Source organism: Lontra canadensis, unplaced genomic scaffold, assembly GCF_010015895.1.
Source record: "Lontra canadensis isolate GAN:19392208 unplaced genomic scaffold, GSC_riverotter_1.0 scaffold73, whole genome shotgun sequence".
NCBI lineage: Eukaryota > Metazoa > Chordata > Mammalia > Carnivora > Mustelidae > Lontra > Lontra canadensis.
In genome coordinates this window covers 936,637-958,968 of record NW_022631067.1, presented here as the reverse complement: position 1 = coordinate 958,968, position 22,332 = coordinate 936,637, and the positions used below count along the sequence as shown (strand labels likewise).

Below are 22,332 nucleotides of genomic sequence, written 5' to 3'. Positions count from 1 at the left end.
AAGATTTTATTTATTTATTTGACAGAAGGAGATCACAAGCAGGCAGAGAGGCAGGCGGGGGGCGGGGGGGGAAGCAGGCTCCCCACTGAGCAGGGAGCCCGATGTGGGGCTGGATCCCAGGACCCTGAGACCATGACCTGAGCCGAAGGCAAAGGCTTAACCCACTGAGCCACCCAGGCGCCCCTTGACTTTCTATTTCAACCGTTTCCTGAATTTGTCAGTCCCAGTGTTTTTCCTCTGGCGTCTCCAGGGTTTTCATCATTGCTCTGAACACGGTGACATTACCTCTTCCTCTACAATTCGATGCCCTTTTTGTTCTCCTTGCGTAGTTGCTCTGGTTAGGGATTCCGAGGCTGGGCTGAACACGAGTGGCCAAAGTGAGCACCCTGGTCTTGTTCCTGATTCGGGGGCAAAGCGTTTCTCAGTATGATGCCAGCGCAGGGTTTTCACTAAGGCCTCTGCGGTATTGGGGAAATTCCCTTCTGTTCCTAGTTTAAGGAGTGGGGTTTTTTTATCATGAAACGGTGTTGGATTTTGTGAGATGCTTTTTCTGCATCAACTGAGATGACTGTGGGGGCTCTCCCTTCCTTCTGCTCCCATCACGTGGCCCGTGGACCGACACCCTTGCCGAGTCAGCCTCGCCTGCCTGGGAGAAATCCATCGGTCATGGCTCATGACCGTTCGCGTATGCTCTTGGGTTCCGTTTGCTGGTACTTGGCTGAGGACTTTTCCATCTGTATTTGGAAGACGTTGTTGAACTGTCTCTTGTTGTAGTGTGTCTGTCTGGCTTTGTACATCAGCGTGTTCTATGCACAGCGTGTGGGGTCTGGCTAGTACTTCGCAGGAGTCAGGAAAGGTTTCTGCTCCCCAGCTCCACGAGTGGAAATCCCACGTCTACCTCCAGAAACACACTTTTTTTTGTTTTTTTTAATTTCGGAAAGCTCTGCTTACCATTCACACCAAGGCTTTGAAGAACTTCAGGGACACCAGGAGGGACCGGGCCGCGCTGTGACTGGGCCCTTCGACTGCATGTGGAGACCCAAGGACTCGTGAGAAACGGGAAGGATTTTCTGGCACTTACGGGAAATTTGGACGGCTCGCACAGGACGGCTTGGGCTGTTCTCCCGGGACCCCTGGACTCAGGGCTGGAACAAGGGGGAGGACAGAAGGGAAGTCGTGCTTAGAGCATCTGTCAGACCATTGCGATGGTTTGCTTCGTCCTGACGGGAAGGAGGCTTTTGCTGATGGGATCGGAGCGCCCTGTGGGTGGCCCTTGGGCCCCGATGTGTCTCGCGGGCTGTTGGCCCGCACAGCCACTGGAGTTCTGATCATAGTAAATCCACTGTTCTCAGATTCTTACTTCTCCACCTTGTGGACCCGGTAGGCTGGACACGTGACCGAGCAGTGTCCCTTCAGTGGTTGCTAAGGGAGAGCGCGCTGTATCAGAGACTCCCACGTAAAGAACGTTGCTTTAGAAAAATATCCCTTAATGTTGACAATAAGATCTAGAATTACTACTCTAAAAAAAGAGCTTCATGTTTCATCTGTAGGAATAAGAGGACAGAGTGTTACGTTTTCCTGGCCCTGACTCGTGTTAGTCCCGTGCTCACCGTGTGAAATTCTGTCATCTGTCAGGTTGTCGGTATTTACTGTGCGTGTAAGTAACTCAGACATTTTGGATACAGCGACCAACACCTTTGAGGGCTCGCTGGCTCACGGTTCTGTGGCGAGCCCTTGTGATTCGAGCGGATATTGGGGAAGCGCCGGAGGTGGCGTTCCTGCGGAGGGACACTTGACTTCCCGGCGCTGTGCTGTTTCCTGCAGGAAGGCCTTCGAACCCTGTGTGTGGCCTACAGACGGCTCGCTCCGGAAGACTACGGCGGCGTGTGTACCCTGCTGCAGGCCGCCAAGGTGGCTCTCCAGGACCGGGAGAAGAAGTTAGCAGAGGCCTACGAGCAAATAGAGAAGGACCTCATCCTGCTCGGGGCCACAGCTGTGGAGGACAGGTGAGGTACACGCAACGCCCCCTCCTCAGAGAAGCGGTGGCCTTCGGAGGCCGCGGGGCCTGTGTGGTGCCCGGGGGTTGGGCCCCTCCTGTCCTCACAGGGATGTGCGTCCGCAGCGGGACAACATGGGCCTCGGGGGGCGTCACCGGGAGGTCGTGCCTGGACGGTGTCTTACCTTCCGTGTGAGGCCCTGACAGTCGCGCTCTGCCAGAGGGACCGGAGTGGTTGGCACGTTCATACCGTGCCGCCCGTCGTCCACAGACCGGCGTCTTGAAATCATTCTGCAGAGTTCCGTCGGCGGTTCTGTCCCTGAGCTCTCCCCACCGCCCTTCCCAAGTTCAAGCGTGACATTTTAGACGTGAGCGTCCTCGGTGTACCTGTTATTTCTCGTTGAAGGAATGTAAAACTGTGAATTAGAATATTGCAAAAACCACCACTAATAACCGAGACGTGTCCCTTCAGGCAGGGCTTCCCACGCTCGGAAGATGGGGCTGGACGTGAGTTTGGGGCTTGTGCACGGAGACACGGGCCTGTCCCTGTGTAACACTAGAGCGTGGATGGAAAGGAAAAGAAAAAAATGCCCCAGTTAATGGAATGAAGTGGAAACTTGAGGGCGTTTACCGCAAGTTTATTTCCCGTGAAGGTTCAGTCTTTACGGCGTAAATGGGCCTGACATTTCAGTCCTCAGGAGAAGCCTAGTTTTCCGGTGTCTTTAACGAGCACCCCGCGGCCTCCCAGTCTCCAGTGGGGGTCACTCGACTTCAACTTGACGGCCTAAGTCCCTCCTGTCGCTTGGCTGGATGGGGGTCCAGGCACTGACCCAGAAAGGACGTGGCACCAAGGGCCTGCTGTGCTAGGGGAGAGGGACGTGTGTGCGGTGCGTTTGCCTGGGGGACACTGGGACCGTCCTCAAGGGACGTGCTGGGAGTGGAGAGTCTGGATAGGCGAGTCACACCTGCACACCCTCAGGAGGGTCGAGGGAGACGATCTACTCCACAGGGAGTTGGGACCTCGAAAACAGAGTAGGTTCCCAGGGGCAGGTGAGGGCCAGTGGCCTTGAGGTGATGACATTTAGTCGCAAATCCTTTCCCTAAAACTGACAAACACCTCTGCAGACGGACCTTTCTGGTCCTCAGTTTCCATTTTCCAAACAAACTGATAAAAGTATGAGATGTTCCCGTGCCTCCGGAATGCGGAGGTCCCGTGAGCTCCAGGCTTTACTGAGTCTCGTTGGGTCAGCGCAGTGGCGTCCGAACCCGCTGGTGCTGGGCAGGGACACGGTGCATCACTTCACATGCCTGTCAAAAGCGCAGACGCTAAACTCTGGAAAGAACGACAGGTCCCAAATGAGGCAGACGTCAACGCACAGCACGATAGCCTGACCAGTGTGTGAGCCGCTCACCTTTGCATGAGTCTGCCCCCTGCCCGTGAGCCCTGGGTTTTCCACCCCAGCACAGGGTTGCTGATGGGGCTCACCCCGTGAGCTCTGGTGGAGGGGGGTGCATCGTGGGCAGGGCTTCCCATGGCCTCTGACACGTGGCCAGCTTGTGGTGTGCAGGAGCCCGTCGTGGAACCTGCCGGCGGTCTCGGTGTTTGGCCGTATTTGGGGCCCCTGCTCAGAGGCGGAGTTGCAGCAGCTCAGGCCAGAGGGAAAAGGCAGTGAGTACTCAGACTTCCTCTTCTCCTGGCCCCGTCCTCCCCGGGCTGAGACGTTCTTTGTTGCCGGCGATGGTCCTTGTCGGCATCGCCCAAAATCCTCCGTGAGTGGGGAAGCCCCGCCGGACAGGGTGCCGCGTGCTCACCGAGCGTCGGTTGTGCGAGAAGGACGCGTCACTTCTCAGGGTCGCACGCCTGCCTCCGCTTGGAACTGGGAAGCGCTTTCCTGTAGAGTTGACACGTGAGCGTACGGGTAGCTCTGGGGGCCCCGCGGTCACGCCGTGAGCTGACGGCCTGGTGCTCTCTAGCTTGTGGGGACGGAGCTAGTGGCCTAGGTTCCCGGAGTCGGAGGTGCCCCGCTCAGGCCCGTGGTCTCGCTCCTGCTTTGCTCAGGCTTCAGGAGAAGGCTGCCGACACCATTGAAGCCTTGCAGAAAGCCGGGATCAAAGTGTGGGTCCTCACCGGGGACAAGATGGAGACGGCGGCCGCCACCTGCTACGCCTGCAGGCTGTTTCGGAGGGGTACGCAGCTGCTGGAGCTCACCACCAAGCGGCTGGAGGAGCAGAGCCTGCACGACGTGCTGTTCGAGCTGAGCAAGACCGTGCTGCGCCCCAGCGGGAGCCTCACCAGGGACAACTTCTCGGGGTAGGCAGGGCCCGTGCCCACTGCAGGGGCAGCCGTGGGGGTCCGTCCCCGGGGCTCGTCCCGGCGAACAGCGGGACGCAGCCAGGGCGAGTCTCCGTGGCCACTGTGAGGTGTTTTTGCAGAAGAGTTACGTGTGTGTGTGTGTGTGTGTGAGCATCTGAGTGTGTCTGTCAGTGTGTGTGTGTCCGCGTCTGTGAGCGTATCTGCGTGACTGTGTTTGTGTGTCTGTCCGTGTGTGTCAGCGTCTGAGTGTGTTCACTTAAATGCCACACAAGGACGCAGACTTGACGGGCTTAGGCTGTACTGGGAGGCGGTCATTCCCATCCGCTTTGAGGCCGGGGCTGCGGGAGGAGAGACTGAGCTCCGCCGGCCCGGGTCGCGTGCTCTTGGCCGACGGCGTGGACGTCGCGGAAGGTGCGCGCGGGCTGGAGCTCAGCGTCTGCGCCGCGCTGGCGCCAGGAGGGTTTCGTTTTGGCTGCGTTGGACCGCGGGGCCCGGGGCGCTCTCGAGGCTGTGCCGGTAGAACAGTCTGCGGTTGTCGGCTGATGACATGACAGGCCTCCGAGCTGTGTGCCCCGGGCTCCCGAGTCACGTGTCTGTTGCTGTGATGGAACAGGCTCTCGGCCGACCTGGAGGACTTCGGGCTGATCATCGACGGAGCCGCGCTGTCCCTGGTCATGAAGCCCCGCGAGGACGGCAGCGGCGGCAACTACCGGGAGCTCTTCCTGGAGATCTGCCGCAACTGTAGCGCCGTGCTGTGCTGCAGGATGGCGCCCCTGCAGAAGGCCCAGGTCGGCCCCGCAGCCCCCAGCCCCTCGCGGTTGTGATAAGCTCAGGGAGGCACCGCCTTCTTTAACTAGAGGCACAAAGGGCAGAAATGTCCAGCCTGGGTCGTCCTCTGCTGAGGCGAGGGTGGGCGAAGTCGGGTGGGACGCCGCCCGCTGGAGGCGGGGGAGGTGGAGGCCGGGGAGCATGGCCCCGCACGGCCTCTCATACAAGGGGAGCCCCATTTCTGAGGCTCCATGGGAGCGACGGGGTGCAGGTGCGCTCCAACACGCCTGCCGCTGGCACGGCGACAGGTGCGGCACGAACCACTGCAGGGTGGGGCCCGTGTGAGTGCTGTCCCCGAGCGTGCGGGAGCGCTGAGACACGGAGAGTGGGGGGAACTTTCTACAAGGGGGTTTGGAAGCTGGCATCCGCCTACGGCCTCCAGACTCCTGAGCCCCGGAGCATGGCCGCAGTCCCACCCTGCCCCCCACCCCGTCTCCTGCCGCAGGCTCCCTGGAAGCCTGTGTCATCCTGTCCAGAGGGGCAAGCCTAGGACATTGTGTTGGATTTTCCTGTGTTACGCAGTCTTTTTTTGAGTTTCTGACGTTCAGAAGTGTTTGCACACGTTCGTGTTTCCGACGCTGCTGTGGAAAGGACAGGCGGTCCGCTCATGTCTCCTCATCTTCTCGGCCCTCTCTCTGAACCGCGGCCCTTAGACACATAGATGGAGAGAAAGTTTGCAAAGAAATGCACCACCCACTTGAAATTATTCCCTGTGTCACATTTCCAGATCGGATTTGCACGCGTGACAACACTGAGCATTAAAATAACATGAGAAGCAGCTTATTTAGGAGAAAGATGCCTGTAGCAGACGGTCTGCAGGGCCGTGTCTCCTGGCTGAGCGTGCTGTCCACGTGTCCCTGGGGCTTGCGTGGCCCCGTCTGCTGAGTCTGCCTCAGCAGCGACGGGCAGCCGTCGCCCACCAGCCCTGTCCGATGACCGCGCGTGAGCCACCTTCTCTGCTCGCGCGTCGGCAGCGTACGGCTGGGCCTGCACACAGACGGCAAGTTCACGCTGAGCCGCTCACTGTCCTGCCCTCCTCGGCCAACTTGACGTCTGTGTTCCGCCTAGGTAGCGATCTGGGCCAACAGGAAACAAGACATAAATTCTCCATTTGCTTATTTTCCAGATTGTTAAATTAATCAAACTCTCCAAAGAGCACCCCATTACTTTAGCCATCGGCGACGGCGCCAATGACGTCAGCATGATCCTGGAGGCACACGTGGGCATCGGTGAGTGGCCCGTGTCCGGGAGCCCGTGGGCAGGGAGGGGAGACTGGCAGCGGGACGAGGGGTGCGGGCACAGGGGCGGCGGGACGAGGGGCGTAGGGTGCGACCGGCCCGGGCGTTCCTGTTGCCCGTGTTTGCTGGCGCCCGTCTCACCGCCTGCCGCTTGCCCTCGTGCGGTGCTGAGAGCGGGGCCCTTCCCGCAGGTGTCATCGGGAAGGAGGGTCGCCAGGCCGCCCGGAACAGCGACTATGCGGTCCCGAAATTCAAGCACCTGAAGAAGATGCTTCTGGTTCACGGGCATTTCTACTACATCAGGATATCCGAGCTCGTGCAGTACTTCTTCTACAAGGTGGGGTGTCCGTGCCGCGGCTGCCCGGCGCGCTGGTGCCACGGGGACGGCTCAGGAAGGGACGGGCCAGCAGGGAGGGGGTGTCACGTTGCCCTGAGAGGGGAGGGCGACACACCGCTGCACACACAGCTTCGGCGTGGAACTGGCAGGAACCTGGCCGTTGTCGTATGGTCGAGGAAAGGTTCTGCCGTGTGTCCTGGCGAGGAGTCCTCGTCCTTGTCCGTGCTACACTCAGACTCTTCCCTGGCCGCGCTCAGGCCCTGCCGTGTCCCAGAACGCTGTCCCCTCACGGGGCTGCCATGGCTCCTGCCATTAAGACGAGAGCAGGCTTCATGCCCTTCTGGGAGCACAGGAGCTGCGGGGTCACTTGCTACAGACACGGCGGGTCTCAGGCATGGCGCGGGGGCGTGGTCCCCGGCATGTGTCGGACTAACCCGCGTGTGGCTTCCCTTCCAGAACGTCTGCTTCATCTTCCCTCAGTTTTTGTACCAGTTCTTCTGCGGGTTCTCACAGCAGGTGAGCCCGGCTGTCTGGAGTCAGACGCTCCCCTGGGCCTTTTTGCCCGGCCCTTGTGGGTGGCGAAGGGGGGAGCGGGCTGCAAGGGCTGGTGGGCTGAATGGGGGGGCGGGCTGCGGGGGCAGTAGGTCAGGGGTACTGGGGTCTCCACCTCACACCCCCATGCAGCTGTCCGCTGGCAGGGTCAGGAGCAGACGCGGAGGCGCGGTGGCTGCCGTGGGCTTCTGCGTGGCCACAGCGAGGTGGCCCGCTCACCCATCCCTGAGGCTGCGGTGGTTTCTGCCCCTGAAGGAGGGACCGATGGCATCTGAGTCCCTGTCCCAGTTTCCGCCCCTGAAGGAGGGACCGATGGCATCTGAGTCCCTGTCCCGCACACCTGGCCATCAGCCTCTGGCATGCTCAGGGGTGCCGAGCTGCCTGGGAGTGTGGTGGCCCCTTCCCGTCACGTTCCTGCTTCTGCCCGAGGGGCCGGGGCCAGGGAGCACTGAAGCTGGACGGTCACGGTGGCGGACTTCTCAGCCGCTGTTGTGCTGCTGGCCTGCAGCGGCCGCGGGGCGGGTCCCGGGGGCGCCGGTGTCGGCCGTGGCTGTAAGCAACAGTGGGCACCAGGATGCACTGGAAGACGTCCCCGTGTCCGTAGCTGCAGGAAGGGGACGCTGTGCAGGTCGGGCTGCTGTGGGTCCGGGTCTTTGCGAATCAGAGGAGACGTGTACGTTTCAACGAAGCGTGAGAGCATGTGGTGACCCGCGGAGCGCGGTTCTCAGGCCGATTCTGTTCTCCCGCAGACTTTGTACGACACCGCCTACCTGACCCTGTACAACATCAGCTTTACGTCCCTCCCGATTCTGCTGTACAGCCTGATGGAGCAGCACGTCAGCATCGACACGCTCCGCAGAGAGCCCTCCCTCTACAGGTACCGGCCGCGCCGGGCTGGCCTCAGGGCTCGCTAGCACTCCTGGTGCCCCCCGGCCCCGCACGCCGGTCCTGCCGGACCAGAGCCCTCCGTGGCCGCTGGGCTCCCAGCCACCGGCGAGGGTTTGGGGGGAAGCAGCCTACCTCAGACTAGGGAGAGGGTTTGTGCTGCCTTTGAAACATGCCTGTTAAGCCAGTGGGTCTTACCGTGCTTTTCAGCAGTTCCAGAAAGACCCAGGATCTGTGTTTCTGCCCCTTGGTGACCCCGGTGGATTTGGAGCCTAAATGATCCTTTAAAAACTAAGTACGCTCCATTCGGTGAGATAAAAGGGAAAGTTGACAGGTCTGATCTCAGAGTGCCCTTTTTGGCTAAGAAGTATCTCTAATAATCAGGAAGAAGTGTTTTTCTGCCATTTTGGAATTTCCTCCAAGCTGGTTGGCAGATTCAGGCTGTTACTGCTTTTGTGGCTTTTTAAATTTAACTTCTCACATCAGAACGGTTTGAAGGCCACACAGTTCTTGAGTCTTCCTCCGACATCCCTGGCGCTTAGCACCCAACGGAACGGCATCCCCGGGTGCCCGGGTTTCTGTCTCTGTGCACATGCCTGTGCAAGCACACATGGTGGGTCCCAGGTCTGCACAGTGCAGAGCACCTGCCAGCCCCATGGTCCCCATCGGGGTGTCCTCTGTGACACGGGACCTGGAAGCCCCTGAGCCCCAGTGGCGCCCGCAGGCGACGAGCCGGCAGGCGTGGAGCTCACCGTGTGTCCGTTCAGTGGTAGGGGAAGGCGTGTGAGAAGGCAGGAGGCGCTGGGTTAGGCCCGCCTCCAGAGGGACCCGTGCAGCTGGCCTCCCGTGCACTCACGGGTGTAGGAGTTGTGCCAGGAGATGCGCCATGAGCCTGAGGCCTGCAGCCCGTATCTCACGGGAATGCGTGTGGACCTTGTGTCCTGGGTCCATGCACGAGCAGAGATTGAGTCTGTCGTGTGAGTGTCCATCTGGAGGGAAAGAAGTGAATGTCATTTGCATTTGATCCCACGGGGACGTCGTCCTGGGTGGAGGGTCCCATGCCAACGCTGGGCGTGGGCTTTGATGGCTGGGCTCTGACTCTGCTTCTGGTGCAGGAATCTGGTGCTCTGGCTGTCCCCCAGGACTCTGTGGAGCCGGGCGAGGTGCTGGGGGAGGGACAGGGTGTCCAGCAGGCGACCAGGGACAGGCAGAAGGTGACGTGGGGACACATTTGGCACTGGGAGCTATGAGAAGGAACCCAGCGGGATCTGCCTGGAAGGCTCTGTGAGGTCAGAGCACGTGCCCAGCCCCAGTGCAGCTGTGGAGGGGTCAGGCAGGGACGGGGCTAGGCCGGCCAGGCAGGGTGACCCGCGGCAGACAGACCACCCATCCTGTGGACCGGGCCTGTTTCTCTATGACCCACTTTTGTGGCGTGGCCGCACCAGCTGGCTCTGAGGCTGGGGGGCAGTGCCGTGACTGAGGGGGCCTTCCCGGCCCGATGGCACTACAGAGTGTGGGGCGGCCCGGCCAGGCGAGAGTCTGCTGTCGCTGACCCGCGGTCTCCCTGTCCCCTCGTGCAGAGATATCGCCAAGAACGCCCTCCTCCGCTGGCGCGTGTTCATCTACTGGACGCTCCTGGGCGTGTTTGACGCTCTGGTGTTCTTCTTCGGTGCTTACTTCATGTTTGAGAACACAACAGTGACCAGCAACGGACAGGTTAGTGCAGAACCACGCTGTGCGGGCCGGGCCCCGGGGGGTCCTGTACGGGTGCGGGTCAGGGTGGTCTGTGGGGCCTGGTGCGGGGCCTCCGTCCAGCAAAGCACCTCGAGGCCACGGCGCCTCTGCACCTGCTGGACGCGTCCCCGGGAGCCCCAGGCCGATGGCTCTCTGTGCCACCACGGTTCCGTTGTTCGGTTCCGTGGCTCAGGCGTGGCTCATTTCCTGCGGGAATTAACTCGTATTTAACATGTAGCTTTTGTTCACACTCATTTACCTTAAGTACCTGCCGCTCGCGGTGAGCAGGTCTAGCGTCTGCTGGTGGGCAGGCAGCTGCCTGCTTGTTCGCGTAACCTCGGGGGATGTTTTATTCCTATCTCGCTTTTGTCTTTTTGCCACGGGCGTCCCTCCCCACTCTCAGATAGTGACCACCAACACACACATGGTAAGAAAACTGTGGGTTTGTCCTCTATGTTTTGGAGTGCCTTAAAAATAAAATATTTCTCGAAATATTTTCACCTGTGCCCTCTTCTGTGTGCTCTGTCGGTAGAAGCCTGCTAGCGGCCGCTGGCTCCCAGGCGGGGCCGGTGCTGCCTTAGACGAGTATGTCTGCATTCGGTTGTTTGTCGTGCTGTTTCTGGAGTTCTGTGTGGGGCCCGCCCGCCAGGCGGTGGTGGTCTATGACACATAACGTCTGAGCTTCCGTGCGTGGCGCCGGCAGGCTCGGGAGGCTTGATGGGGACGCCACACTGAGCGCAGCCGACCCAGGCCTCCGGGACTCTCCGGGGGATGTGCAGCTGTGCTTCGGGGCCGTCCCCTCTGGAGCGCCACCCGGGTTCGGTGGCCACGGGACACGAGTCCCTCCCCGCCAGGCGGCCCGCTGCTCCCGGCGCGTGGTGACCTGTCCTCCCCTGTGCTACGAACGGGCTGTTCTCCTTTGTGGCCGTGGAAGTCGCGTTCACTAACGATGTCGGAAATGCTTTAAAGACCTCGTTTCACTTCCCTAAAGCCTGGCGTTTCTGGGAACGTCTCTGTCTGCATTTGCTTGGACCGTTCCCAGGGCAGCTGGCCCCGAACTGTCCTCCTGCGGGGTCTCCGCATGCCTTCCCGCGGCCAGGCCCTGAGGGGGCCTGTTGTCTGCGTCTGAGGAAGCATGAGGATTCTGGGTCCCCAGAGCCGGGACATCGGGACCGACGTGGCCTGTTAGCGCTGCGAGAGGCCTCCCGGCGCGGTGTGGCTTGCCCGTCGCGTGGGCAGCTGGAGTTCGGGTGACGTGACGTCCACGCACGAGCGCGCGGACCGCGGTTTTGTGCGGCGCCGTGCTGTTACTCTCCATGCTGCTCCTTCATTGCCCCAGACTCGATAGTACCTGGTGAGACGCCTGGACGTGGCTGTGCCGGCTGGTGTGCGTGGCACGTGGTCTCTCATGAGGTCTGGGCAGTGCCTCCTCCTTGTGCTCCAGTGTCCGGAGCCTTGATGTGCCCCCAGCTGGACCTCGTCCACAGCACCAGAGAGCAGCCCCGAAGCTGCCTTGCTGCGTGCTGGCTGTCAGCTCCCGGGGCCTCAGCCCTACTCGCCTGCCTGTCCGGACGTGACGCACATCTTGTCGTGTGAGAAGCAGCTGGAAAGCCTGGTGATGCCATGAACCAGGCCCAGGGTGGTTGGTGCCAGGCAGGGGCGCTGAGCTGAGGTTTTGTCCCCAGCCTCTGAGAGGCGAAGTCTCCTGCAGGTCTGTCGTGCTCCGTAGAGGAGGGGAGCCCCAGGGCCGGGCTTGTCAGAACGAGATGGATGGTAGCCACGGCGCTCGGGTCACGAGTGGTGCTCATTTTCCTCCCGTATCCCTGGGAGGGCAGGAGCCACACGAGGCTGGGTTGCTCAGGACCACTGTGCACAGAGCAGGGCTAAATGTCTGGTATTGGAGCCCTAGCCACCCCTCCCCCTGGTGCCTCCGTGTCTCCAGATGGAGCCTTTCTTGTTTGCTTCGTCGGTAAGACGGTTCGATCGCCCACAAGACTACGACGGCGTTATAGTGTCATTCTGCAGTGATTCGGACCAACCCCCAAACCCAGGTGCTTCGAGGGCCAGTCTCCGGACCCATGATGCCCTTGGGCTACCAGGGGTGGGCAGCAGGAGTTGGCGGACTGTACTGTCCATCCTGCCCCAGACACCCACCCTTCCCGCTCGGGGGCGGCTTGGGGTGCTGCAGCCCGGAAGTCCCATCCCGCTGATGCTCGGTAGGGGAGGACGCCTTTCCTGGAGAGCTGCCTTGTTCTAGGAACGTGCGTCGGTGCCTGTGGTGTGGGGGACAATCGTGGTAACTTATTGAAAAGAAATTCACTTGAGCGTTTTCTGCATAGACGCCGGGAGCCAAAGCTCTTCCTCGTTCTGACACATACCCAAGCTCACAGAGGCAGGAAGGGACGTGCTCGTGTTGGGCACTGGGGCTCCGCTGCAGTCGTGGTAATGGAGGTCAGCCAACACCGAGGACAGACGGCGGGTTTTAGGGCCGTGATTTGAGAAAACACTGGTGCTTGCTGTGGAGTATTCTTACGTCAGGAAATGAAGCTGGTCTGGATTTGAGGGATTTTAGGAGCGGGACGCTTTCCTGCAAGATGCTCCCGTGAGGGCGGGGGGGCCAGAGGGCAAGCGAGGTAGAGCTGGAGGCTCACAGGCTCTGCAGGCGTTCGTGAGGCTACGTGTCCCTGGTCGTCTGTGCCGAGGGGGTGCTCTGTGAGGAGATCGGGGGCTGGCGGCCAGGGACCGCTGTCATTCCGAAAACAAATCCTCTGGGCACACTTTAATCTCCCACCCCCAAAACCCATAGAAATAGTGACAAACAACTTGAATGACAAAAGCCTGAGGGCTCCCCCACCATTAATGAGGACTTGAGTGGGTGTTCCCAGAGCTGTCCCCTGACTGGCTGTCCCAGGGAGTTGGAAACCACCAGCTGAGGGCACAGGTGACAGCAGAGCAGATGCGTCCTCACTGCCAGAGCTTGTAACCGAAACTCACATTTTTGGAGCCAACACGGTCGTGTGTTGTCACCGCGCTGTAGAAATGACAGCTGAGACCCGTGCGTTCCTGCGCAAGACACCGGTAGTCCTGCTTGGTCACCCCGGGTCTGCTGTCCTTTCCAGCTCCGCAACCCGGCCGGTTCATGGTGCTCTTGGCGAGACATTGCCCATCCACCGCGCGCTCCTGCACCCTGCTGTTACGCGACCCTTCCAAAACCCTGCCGGGTGCCCTGCCAAGCGGGGGTGGTGACCACGGCCGCCACGGTGTTGGGAAGCGGAGGGGCCGGCCTTCCTCAGGTCCCGCTGACGGCCCCGTGGATTCAGAGCCACGCCAGCCTGGCTGTAGGCTCACCCTGTCCTTCCGTCTGCAAGCGTTGGCTGCCAGGGCAAACCAGATGGCCGCGCGGTTTCCAACACCCTACTGGCCGGGCGTCTCTGTGGGCTGCGGCCACACTGCTCCCGGGTTCGGACTCTGAAGTTTGTCCTGCCCCCAAAGTGAAACACTGACGAGATCGCACTTTCTGGTCAGAGTTTCTTACCTGGGCACTGTGGCCTCTGGGGCTGGGGAGTTCAGGATCCTGGGGCCACCCTGTGCAGGCAGCAGACCCCAGCCCTACGTGCAAGATGACGGCAGCAGCCCCCTCCCCAGTGTGGCAGCCAGAACCATCCTGGGCCTTGGCAGGGGTCCCCTGGAGGCAGAGTCACCCCACGTGTGGGTCCGAGCGAGGGAAGCCCCCTTCTGGTCACACCGATGGACGGGGATGAGGTCCAGATGCTGGTGAGGGCTATGGGGCCCTCTGTCCTCACTCAAGTTCTAGAATCCTTCTCGCCTCCGTGTCCGCCTGCATCTGCTCTGTGGAAAACGAGCTCACAGGAAGCCCTTTACGTTCCAGCCGCTTCATGCTTAGTGAAATAGAGCCGTTTGCTTTTAAAAAGTATGAGGACCACTTTCTGAGAGGCACGGTTCACAGGAACCAGAAGGGGGTCGGTGCTTAGGGGATTCTGGAGAAATCTCGAGGAGAGTAAGATCTCCAGCAGATTGATTTCCCCTGAGAGAAAGTCGGTATTTTGTTTTCTGTGTCTGTGTCTGTAGTTGAGAAACGTCTTGTTTTTGTGATTCGATCCTGTGTTTCCACCTCGTGTGGCTTTGCGGCACCATGCGGGGTGGGGTGTGGCCTGCCTTCCTCGGGGCTGTGGCGCGTCTGTGGGTCTGGCCTTCGCACTGGCTGCCGGGGCCTCTGTGCAGCTGTCTTGTCCGCCTCCATTCCCCTTGCCCTGGGCACATCCAGGGGAGAGCCATCCTCGGGGTCCCTGCCTGGGACACAGTCGTCCACTCTAGCTGCTCGCGAGCAACTTGCTCCTGCCGGTGGCTTCCTTCCAGAGAGGCAGGGGTCTGAGCTGAGCTCGGAGGAGGCAGCCAGCGCTCCCGAGTCTGTTCTCGAGCAGGTGGGAGGCGTGGGGCTCAGGAGCTGCGTCATGTCTCTTCCTCATGACACACGACGTGGAAGAGACACGGCCGGCACCGTGCTCACTAGCGTTCTGGCTCTCGGGGATTTTCTCCTACCCATCTGCCACGTTAGGACTGGTGTTTGGGGAGGATCAAGGGGGCCAACATTGAGGGGTCGGCGCAGGAGCCGCTCTGAACCCATCCCTGGACTGCTGGCCTGGCCCCCGAGGGTGGTGCAGGGTCCCTGGGGGTCTGGGGTGCCCCTGGTGTCGATAGCCGGCTACTCCCTGTCCCTGTGTCTTTGGGGTCTGGAGCGCTGGCAGTGAGGTGCATTCTCTAACATTCTCGAGTGTGGAGGGGGGCGATGTGTACCCGCTGCTGACTCTGTGGACGGTTTCCCCCACAGATCTTTGGAAATTGGACCTTTGGGACACTGGTGTTCACCGTGATGGTCTTTACAGTCACACTAAAGGTGAGTGCTTGCTGTTCCCCTTCCTTATTCAGCAGCCCCGTTCCTCGTAACTGTGCCCGGGCTGGAGCCCCCTGTGTCCTGGGCCACCCTTCAGGATCACATTCAGTCATTTATGAAGTCAAGGGGAGACGCAGCACGCCGGGTCCCGGGCGACCCAGTATGTGAACTTAGATGAAGGAGGGATGAGTCAGATTAGAATTCCTTCAAATGACAAGCAGCCCCAGCCCAATACAGTCAAAATCTACCGTAAAATAAACGTGTTACGGGAAACTCAGCTCTTTTGAGAGGCAAGCCCGATGCTGTGTTCAGGGCCATGCAGACGGTCGCCCCCACGTCTCCGCAGCGGGAACGCAGCGGACAGGGCAGCCGGCCGGTCCGGGACGCGTTCCCCAGGAACATCAGGGACCGGGCAGCCGGTCCGACCCGGGATGGGCTCCCCAGGACGCCGGGCCACCGCCTTCTCTCTCTCCTCTGGGGGCCTCCAGTTCTGTGCCTCAGCAGGTTTACGTCGGCGCTCTGGCTGCTATGGGCCGGGGTGGTGCGCGTTCCTCGTTCTCTCCTGGTGGCGGGTCTGCGCAGCCGCGGCTCCTTCCGGCCCTCGAGGGCGCACTTCATGGCTGGTGTGTGTCTTTCAGCTGGCGCTGGACACGCATTACTGGACTTGGATCAACCACTTTGTCATCTGGGGGTCCCTGCTGTTCTACGTCGTCTTCTCCCTGCTCTGGGGAGGGATCATCTGGTATGTGGGGGAGCCACGCCGCGTGGCCCGTGATCAGCTGAGCCGGGGCGGCCGCGGGGGCCCTGCTCCAGATCGCAGGTCAGACGAGGCCCCTCAAGGGAAGTCATTTACGCCATGGCCTGGGCAGGAAGTTCACCTTGGCTGCCAGGTGGAACATGGGCCGGTGAAACCGAAGTGCTGGTTCCGTGGCCTCTGACGAGGGCAGGAAGCAGCTGGCGGTGGCGCCTGCTCTGCGGAGTTTCCCGTCACACCTTGGCTCATGCCGGTCCTTCTGCCCTGGCCGTCCTTTCCCATTAGCCTGCCCTGTGAGCTCTAATGTGTCCTTCAGAACCTCGTGCTCATTGCCCTCCGTGTGCTGCCGGCGAGCCCCCACCCAGGCAGGGCGGTCCCGCCTCCTCACCGGGTCGCCTCAGCCTCTGTCCCCGCTCATCAGGGCACCCGCGCCTCTGCCGGAGACGGGGCGTTTCATGAGCACGGCTGGGACGGGGGGTGCTGGGCGCGGTGGCCTGGGCGTGCCTTGCCCTGGGTGGGCTGGCGGGTGCAGGGTCCCCTCCCCCGTGGGAGGCCCCCCCCAGCATCTCTGACCCCTGGTGGCCAGAGCCAAGCGCTGCAGGCTCGTTGGGACCCGCAGGTGCAGAGCTCCATGGCCTCCAGCCTGCCCAGCACCGTCCACGTTTTGTCCCAGACGCCCACCTGCCCGCTGCTGGCCTTGGGCATAGACATGGCGGAACTGGCCAGGTTCCCCGTTGGCCGTGGAGCCCCGTGGAGCTTTCTCGAATCGCAGATGTGCCCGAAGGGGCCACGCAAGCCGTTCCCACAGAGGGCGAGCCGGGGGCAGCTGGCGAGTGCCACCGGCCGGAACCGTGCGTGTGTCCGGCACGGTCGCCAGCTCCGGGGACGGCCTTGTCTTTGGGAGGACTTCGTGGAAGCCCTTCCTCCTGCCCCGTTCCTCACACCTGGCCGGACAGGTCCGTCCTGCGGCCCGTTGCCCGCGAGCGAGGTGCCCACCCCCGGGAGGGTCAGGGCCGGATGCGAAGGCCCACGCCGCCGGGGGGGATCCTCCGGGCAGGGAGAGCGGAGCCCCCAGGTAACGTCCAGCCGGCCTGTCTGTCTCTCCAGGCCCTTCCTCAGTTATCAGAGGATGTACTATGTGTTCATCCAGATGTTGTCCAGCGGCCCCGCCTGGCTGGTCATCATCCTGCTGGTCACCGTCAGCCTCTTCCCCGACGTCCTCAAGAAGGTGCTGTGCCGGCAGCTGTGGCCCAGCGCCACGGAGAGAATCCAGGTGCGGACGGGGCGGGGCTGCGGGCGGGACTGCGGACTGTGGGGCGGGGCTGCGGGTGGTGGGGCGGGACTGTGGGCGGGGCTGTGGATGGCGGGGCGGGGCTGCGGGGGGGCAGGGTGGGGCTGTGGGCGGGGCTGCGGGGTGGAGGGGGCACCCAGCCAGAGCGGGAGCTTGAGGGAAAGCAGGAGAGGCTTGTGCTGGGAAACGTGGTCAGTCCAGGGCGTCCTGTTGAGGGTGAGAAGGTGGACGCAGGGAGGTGCAAGGTGACCAGCGTTCGGACCCCAGAAGCTGGTGTGCGGAAGTAAGGAGAGAGCAGGAGAGGAGGACCGAGGCCCTTAAGAAGGAAAGTCCTTTGTGGAAACCTAAGGAGGCTTGTAGGTTGAATGCTTGCTTCGGAGGTAAAAGTGCGTTAGCTTTAGGGGCGGTGAACGTGGCCCAGACGTTAGCGTTTGTGTTGGGAACTTCCGGTGCGCACTGGGGTCGTTGGTTTCCACGATCCGAAACTGAGGCCTCCAGCCTGGACTCTGCATTCAGGAGAGGGATGACACGTGCAGCCCACCCCAGCTTAAGGACCACAGCAGCTGTCACTCAGCGTTCTCAGGGAGGGCGCGTCCCCCATCCCCTCACCCCTGTGATCTCATGGAGGACACCCCACCCAATTCTCTCACCCCTGCAATGTCAGGGAGGGCACCTCTCCCATCCCCTCACCCCTGTGATCTCAGGGAGGGCGAGTCCTCCATCCCCTCACCCCTGTGATCTTAGGGAGGACGCATCCCCCATCCTCCCAACTCTGCAGTCTCAGGGAGCACACACACCCCTATCATCTCACCCCTACAGTGTCAGGGAGGGCACATCTCCTATCTCCTCACTGCTACGGTCTCAGGGAGGACACTCCCCTCACCTCTGAGATCTCAGGGAGGGCACGTCCCCCATCACCTCACCCCTGTGTCCTGCCCATGGAGGTGCAGAGCCTCTGTAAGGAGAAGAGAGGGTCCTGTCAAGTGTGCAAGCAGAGCAGGGCTCTCCCTGCAGAACACAGGTGGACGTGCAGGTGGGAGGACTCTCCGTGCCCTTGAGGACATGAGGCAAGGCCTTCCGGGCAGCTCCCGTGGCCGGGGGCTCCCCCTCCCGTGCTGTTGGCCGGCCTCAGGTGCGAAACGGCCAGGCTGCTACTGGGTTTGCAGGGAGTGAAGTCCGGGCACTGCCTGTGCCCGCCTCCACCCGTCCCAGTGGTTGAATGGGATCCGGGGGGTGGGGAGCTTTCCCAGAAGTCTGTGCAGACTGAGCATGCTGGGCGTAGTGCCCCTGGTTCCCCGCGGTTCCCTCCTCGGTGCCTGCGTGTCTAGTCGGCACCGACGGCGCGTGAGTGTGTGGGAACACCTTCGCTCTGAGCTCTTGAACAAGCGAACATGAGAGGAGGTGTCGGGGCAGGAGGAGAAAGACAGCAGGGACAAGAGGCCTGTGTGGCCCCGGGAGGGCAGTGTCCAGGGAGGCCCCAGTTTGCTGAGCGCGATGGTGGGGATGCGCGAGGGGGTTCCTGCCATTAACCGGGCTCGACTGCCTTAACTTGTTTCTCTTTTCCCTTCCTCCTTCCCTTTGTCTCCGACCTCTTTGCCTAAATAACCACTCCCACCTGTCTCGCGATGTGCGTGGCCCCGCGACCCCTCTGGGACTGCAGACTAAGAGCCAGTGCCTTTCTGTCGAGCAGTCCACCATCTTTATGCTCTCTCAGACCTCCAGCAGTCTGAGTTTCTAATGGAACAAGGTGATGCTTTTCTGTCATTTGGCATGGTGGGGTTGCGGTCACAGGAGGCAGAGGGCGGACTCCTCGCTGAGCTGTCCGGCTCCCGGCCCGGGCTCCTGTGGGCTCAGGGAGAGCGCACGTCCGGAGCTTCTGGGATGATGAATATCTGAGATGCGAGAAGTACATGTGGCCCGTGCTTCTCTCTGGGTCCATGGGAGGTCCCGGGTCCCAGCTGCCGGGGCGCAGGGCTGCCCTGCATCGCACTGGCTGGTGGGCACCCATGGCCCCAGCGCACGGCGGCATGGGTGAGGCGGCTCCAGCCCATGTGGGCAGAGTCCACGCAGCACTGCCCCCTCCCTGCAGCCAATGACGATGGCGGCAAGACCTCACTCACGCAACTGTGTGGACCCATTGCACAGACAGCGAAACTGAGGCCCCCATGACAGAGTGTTGCACAGGCCCCACAAGACACTGCAGGAAGACAAGGCTCACGCTGAGCCCACAGTGGACAAAGCCAGGAGAGATGTGTTTGGATCAAGTGTTTTTACAGATTCCCTTTCCACTTTTTAAAAAATCAGATGGTTTTTACAGAAAGCCTCTGGGCTGCTGTAAGTGGCTGTGCTGACTTATCTCTCAGCAGCACAGAGCCACGTGCGGGGTCGGTGCCCGGGGCCACGAGCTGCTCGTGAAGAGCCACGATCTCGGGCACAGCTGTCCAGGGGGCTCCCGTCCGTGTGTCGGCTGTGAGCATCTGAACGACACACTTACCGAGGCCTCAGCATCAGGGATGGGAAGCTGTTTCCCAGCGCCGCTGGGTTCCTAGGAAAATACCTAAAGAGGTTTTGTTTCCTTTTAATGACGGCTCATTCTCTAAGTGTCATTGACACTATTGATAACTAAGAGGATGGTGCGTTTTTAACTTCTGGTAATTATCAGCAATCAAAATTTTCCTACTCCGGTACCATCAGGATTTGCTAGAGTAAACGACATAGTTTCACTCACTGGGTACACACTTGAAAACATTTAGGATGAAATTCTTATTAGGGGACGTATATGAAATTCTTATTATAGGGACGTATTAGTCACACGATGTGCTTAAGAAATTGATTAAATCTGGCCAACTTTGGGCTAAAAATATCTACATTCACTGCTAGGGATGAGGTTTGCTGAAACTTGCTCTTAGAAGCCCACTTCTGGCTGCTCGGGGACGGCAGGTACTGGGCGCCCTGCAGGGTACACGGCCCCCGAGGCGGCCCGTAGGCGTGCCCACACCTGCACCTCCTCAGAGCCCCCGGCACGCACACAGGTGTGCGTGTGCTTCTGGGAACCCCCCGCAGCTGGCAAAACTTTGGAGGAACAGACCCCAGACCAGTCCCCGCGTCTGATGGACACTTGTTTCCTTGCACCTGTTCTGCCACAAGGGTGCGTCTCCGGCAGCAGGTCTCGCGTGTGCACGTGTGACCCATGTGTACGTATGTGTACACGTCTCGATGCATTACCGGGTACGGTTCTGTCCCTGCAAGGAGCGCATCACCCCCCCCCCATCTGTCCATCCTTCTCGTTGGAAGACTCTGCATCTCACACCTCCTGCTCCTTCCCCTCTTGAAATTCCCTCCCTGCTGCTTCCCGAGGCCCCGACAGGGTCTGCTGAGAAAGCCGGCGTTGGGCTGTGGCCCTGGGACCCTTGGGCCCTGCAGGAGTCTAGCCTTGGGGTCGGGGCCAAGGACAGGGACAGAGCGATGGCAGGTGCGGTCCCTCCCATCCCGGGCGAGCACTGGGGAAGCCGCGGGTCGGCGGGTGCCCGGCCTGTGCTCCTCTCCGTGCCCTGGACCGTCCCGTGCTCGCCGCCGGGCGAAGGCTGTTAGGAAGACCCGCCCCTTCCCCACGGCGCCCTCCCGCCGCCCCCAGCTCGCGGCGACTCCCGCGGCAGACCACGGACCCTTCGCCCGCCCACCGCCCGGCCCGGCACAGGGCCCCGCGTCGGCCGCGCGGCGGGGTGACGGCCCGGACGGCAGGCGCCTCTCAGTGTTTCTCCTCGCCTTGCAGCAGAGCACGAGCCTCAGAGCGTCGGTCGCTGCGGGCACGGAACGGCCGCTTCTGAAGGACCTGCTGTCGCGGCCGAGGCGCCGGTAGCCGAGGATAGGTAACCGCGCCCGCCGCGCCTGGCGGGCCGCCCGGTGTGCCGTGACCCCTGCACTGCCCATGTTCCTCCAGAGTTTTGTTGAGCCGCGCTAGTTCTGATAACAGGTTCATGGTGGAAAAAAAAGTTTTTACGCACACGTGTGTCTGTCCCGGGTAAGTGACCTGCCTGAGCGTGTCTGGTGGCAGGTGGCCGTGCGTACACACACGCGCGTGCCGGCGTCCTCCCACTCGCACTTGCGGGATCTTCTCACGCACTGTGCTCAGGGTTTAGTTTCCAGAACGAAGCTCGTCCCTCGGCCTTGGCTGTGGAAGGAGCTTCCCCCGAAAGGTCTGTCGGGAAAGCCCGTGTTTTGACAAAAGGGCGGAAGGTGGCCCAGTCGGCGGGAGCGTTGGCCCAGGCAGACGTGCGGCACAGGTGTGTGGTCGTCAGCGGCACACGGAGCCCTGTCTGCCCCGGGAGGGGACGGAAACGCCGCCACACCCTCGACACACCCCGAGATGGGTGTCTCCGCTGGGACAGGCAGGCCGCCTTCTCCGCCCGGGGACGCGTGTCCCTTTAAGACCTGTTTCTCCCGATGGCTTCCCCCAGTGCCCGCCGCCCGGTAAATTTAATGAGGCCGCGGCCTCCTCGGCAGTAACAGCCTGACAACCCGGCAGACAGAGTGTCCGTGTGCGAGGAGGTGATGGAGACCCAGCCCCACCCCAGGCCCCTGGCAGACACTTCACAAGGGGACGTACTCCGTCTGGAGCCGGCAGGGGAGCCGTTGGTGGCCAGAGTGCGGTCACCACACTGGCTCTGTGTCCTCGGCCACGTGGGACACACGTGCCCGCCCCGTGTCTGGACGGGAAGCCCCGTGGGCAGCGTCTGCACAGGCTGGGTGGGGTTCTCACCGAGGGTCCGGGACTGACACTGTCCTTTCCATTCTCCAGCAGAGCACATGTGTGTGCGGCCAGGACCGCCTCCCCGAGCTCACCCTCCTGGCCTCCCCGCAGAGCCCCAGCCCCTGGGCCATGTGGCCGGGCCCACACACAGAACAGGGGACGCTGATGTAGCCTCCTCTCGCCAGTCTCCTGCATCGCCACCGCCCTCCCGGCCCCGTACCCCACGGGTGGACCACTGGTGGACAGGCCACAAGTCCAAGGCTCTGAGAGCCACACGTGTGCTTCTCCCTGCCCCCGACTGAGAGACGAGGACAACAGGACTGGGCTGGGGTGCGCGGCTGGCCAGCGTCACCTCCTGGGGGCTGGCAGCCCCTGCAGCTTCCTTCAGGCCCCTGGTTGGGTTGTGAAGGACCGTGTGCATGGCCCTCTGTGGCCCGGCCAGGGCCTCCAGTCCCACAGGCTGCCGGAGGAGGACCCCCGCGTGAAGGTGGGCCGTGGGCCAGAGTGGGGGCGGCCACACGGACCGTCCCGAGCACAGGGGCCTCGTCCTCACCACGGGACGGGCTGGCCTTGCCCCCGTGCATCCTTGTCTAGAGCCCTCCCATCCTCGTGCTTCTGGAACTGGCTGAACCAGACTGTGGCATCATCGTGCTCCCACGGCCTGTCGGAGTCCTAGACCGTGTCCTGCTTCTGTCCGAACCCGCCTCCTAGCGAAGCTGCTTTTCAGGGTCGTGTCGGACG

The 22,332-nt window shown here is 61.7% G+C and overlaps 1 protein-coding gene across 4 annotated transcripts in view; it reads left to right on the top strand.

Moving 5' to 3' along the window:
• The window catches only part of ATP11A (ATPase phospholipid transporting 11A), a 48,614-nt gene extending 26,863 nt beyond the window's left edge, over positions 1-21,751 (top strand). Inside the window, exons 15-27 of one of the 4 annotated variants that reach the window (XM_032881025.1) lie at positions 1,825-2,006; positions 4,056-4,307; positions 4,924-5,098; positions 6,265-6,367; positions 6,568-6,713; positions 7,170-7,229; positions 8,015-8,142; positions 9,731-9,866; positions 14,734-14,799; positions 15,435-15,538; positions 16,658-16,823; positions 20,617-20,710; positions 21,643-21,751. In XM_032881025.1, coding sequence (XP_032736916.1) covers positions 1,825-2,006; positions 4,056-4,307; positions 4,924-5,098; positions 6,265-6,367; positions 6,568-6,713; positions 7,170-7,229; positions 8,015-8,142; positions 9,731-9,866; positions 14,734-14,799; positions 15,435-15,538; positions 16,658-16,823; positions 20,617-20,700 — 1,602 coding nt within the window. In that variant the 3' untranslated portion in view covers positions 20,701-20,710; positions 21,643-21,751. Of the gene's footprint in view, positions 1-1,824; positions 2,007-4,055; positions 4,308-4,923; positions 5,099-6,264; positions 6,368-6,567; positions 6,714-7,169; positions 7,230-8,014; positions 8,143-9,730; positions 9,867-10,287; positions 10,381-14,733; positions 14,800-15,434; positions 15,539-16,657; positions 16,824-18,501; positions 18,589-20,613; positions 20,711-21,642 lie in introns of those variants that run through there. The other 3 variants (XM_032881024.1, XM_032881026.1, XM_032881027.1) reach the window with 3 other exon arrangements.
• Positions 21,752-22,332: the final 581 nt, after the last annotated feature.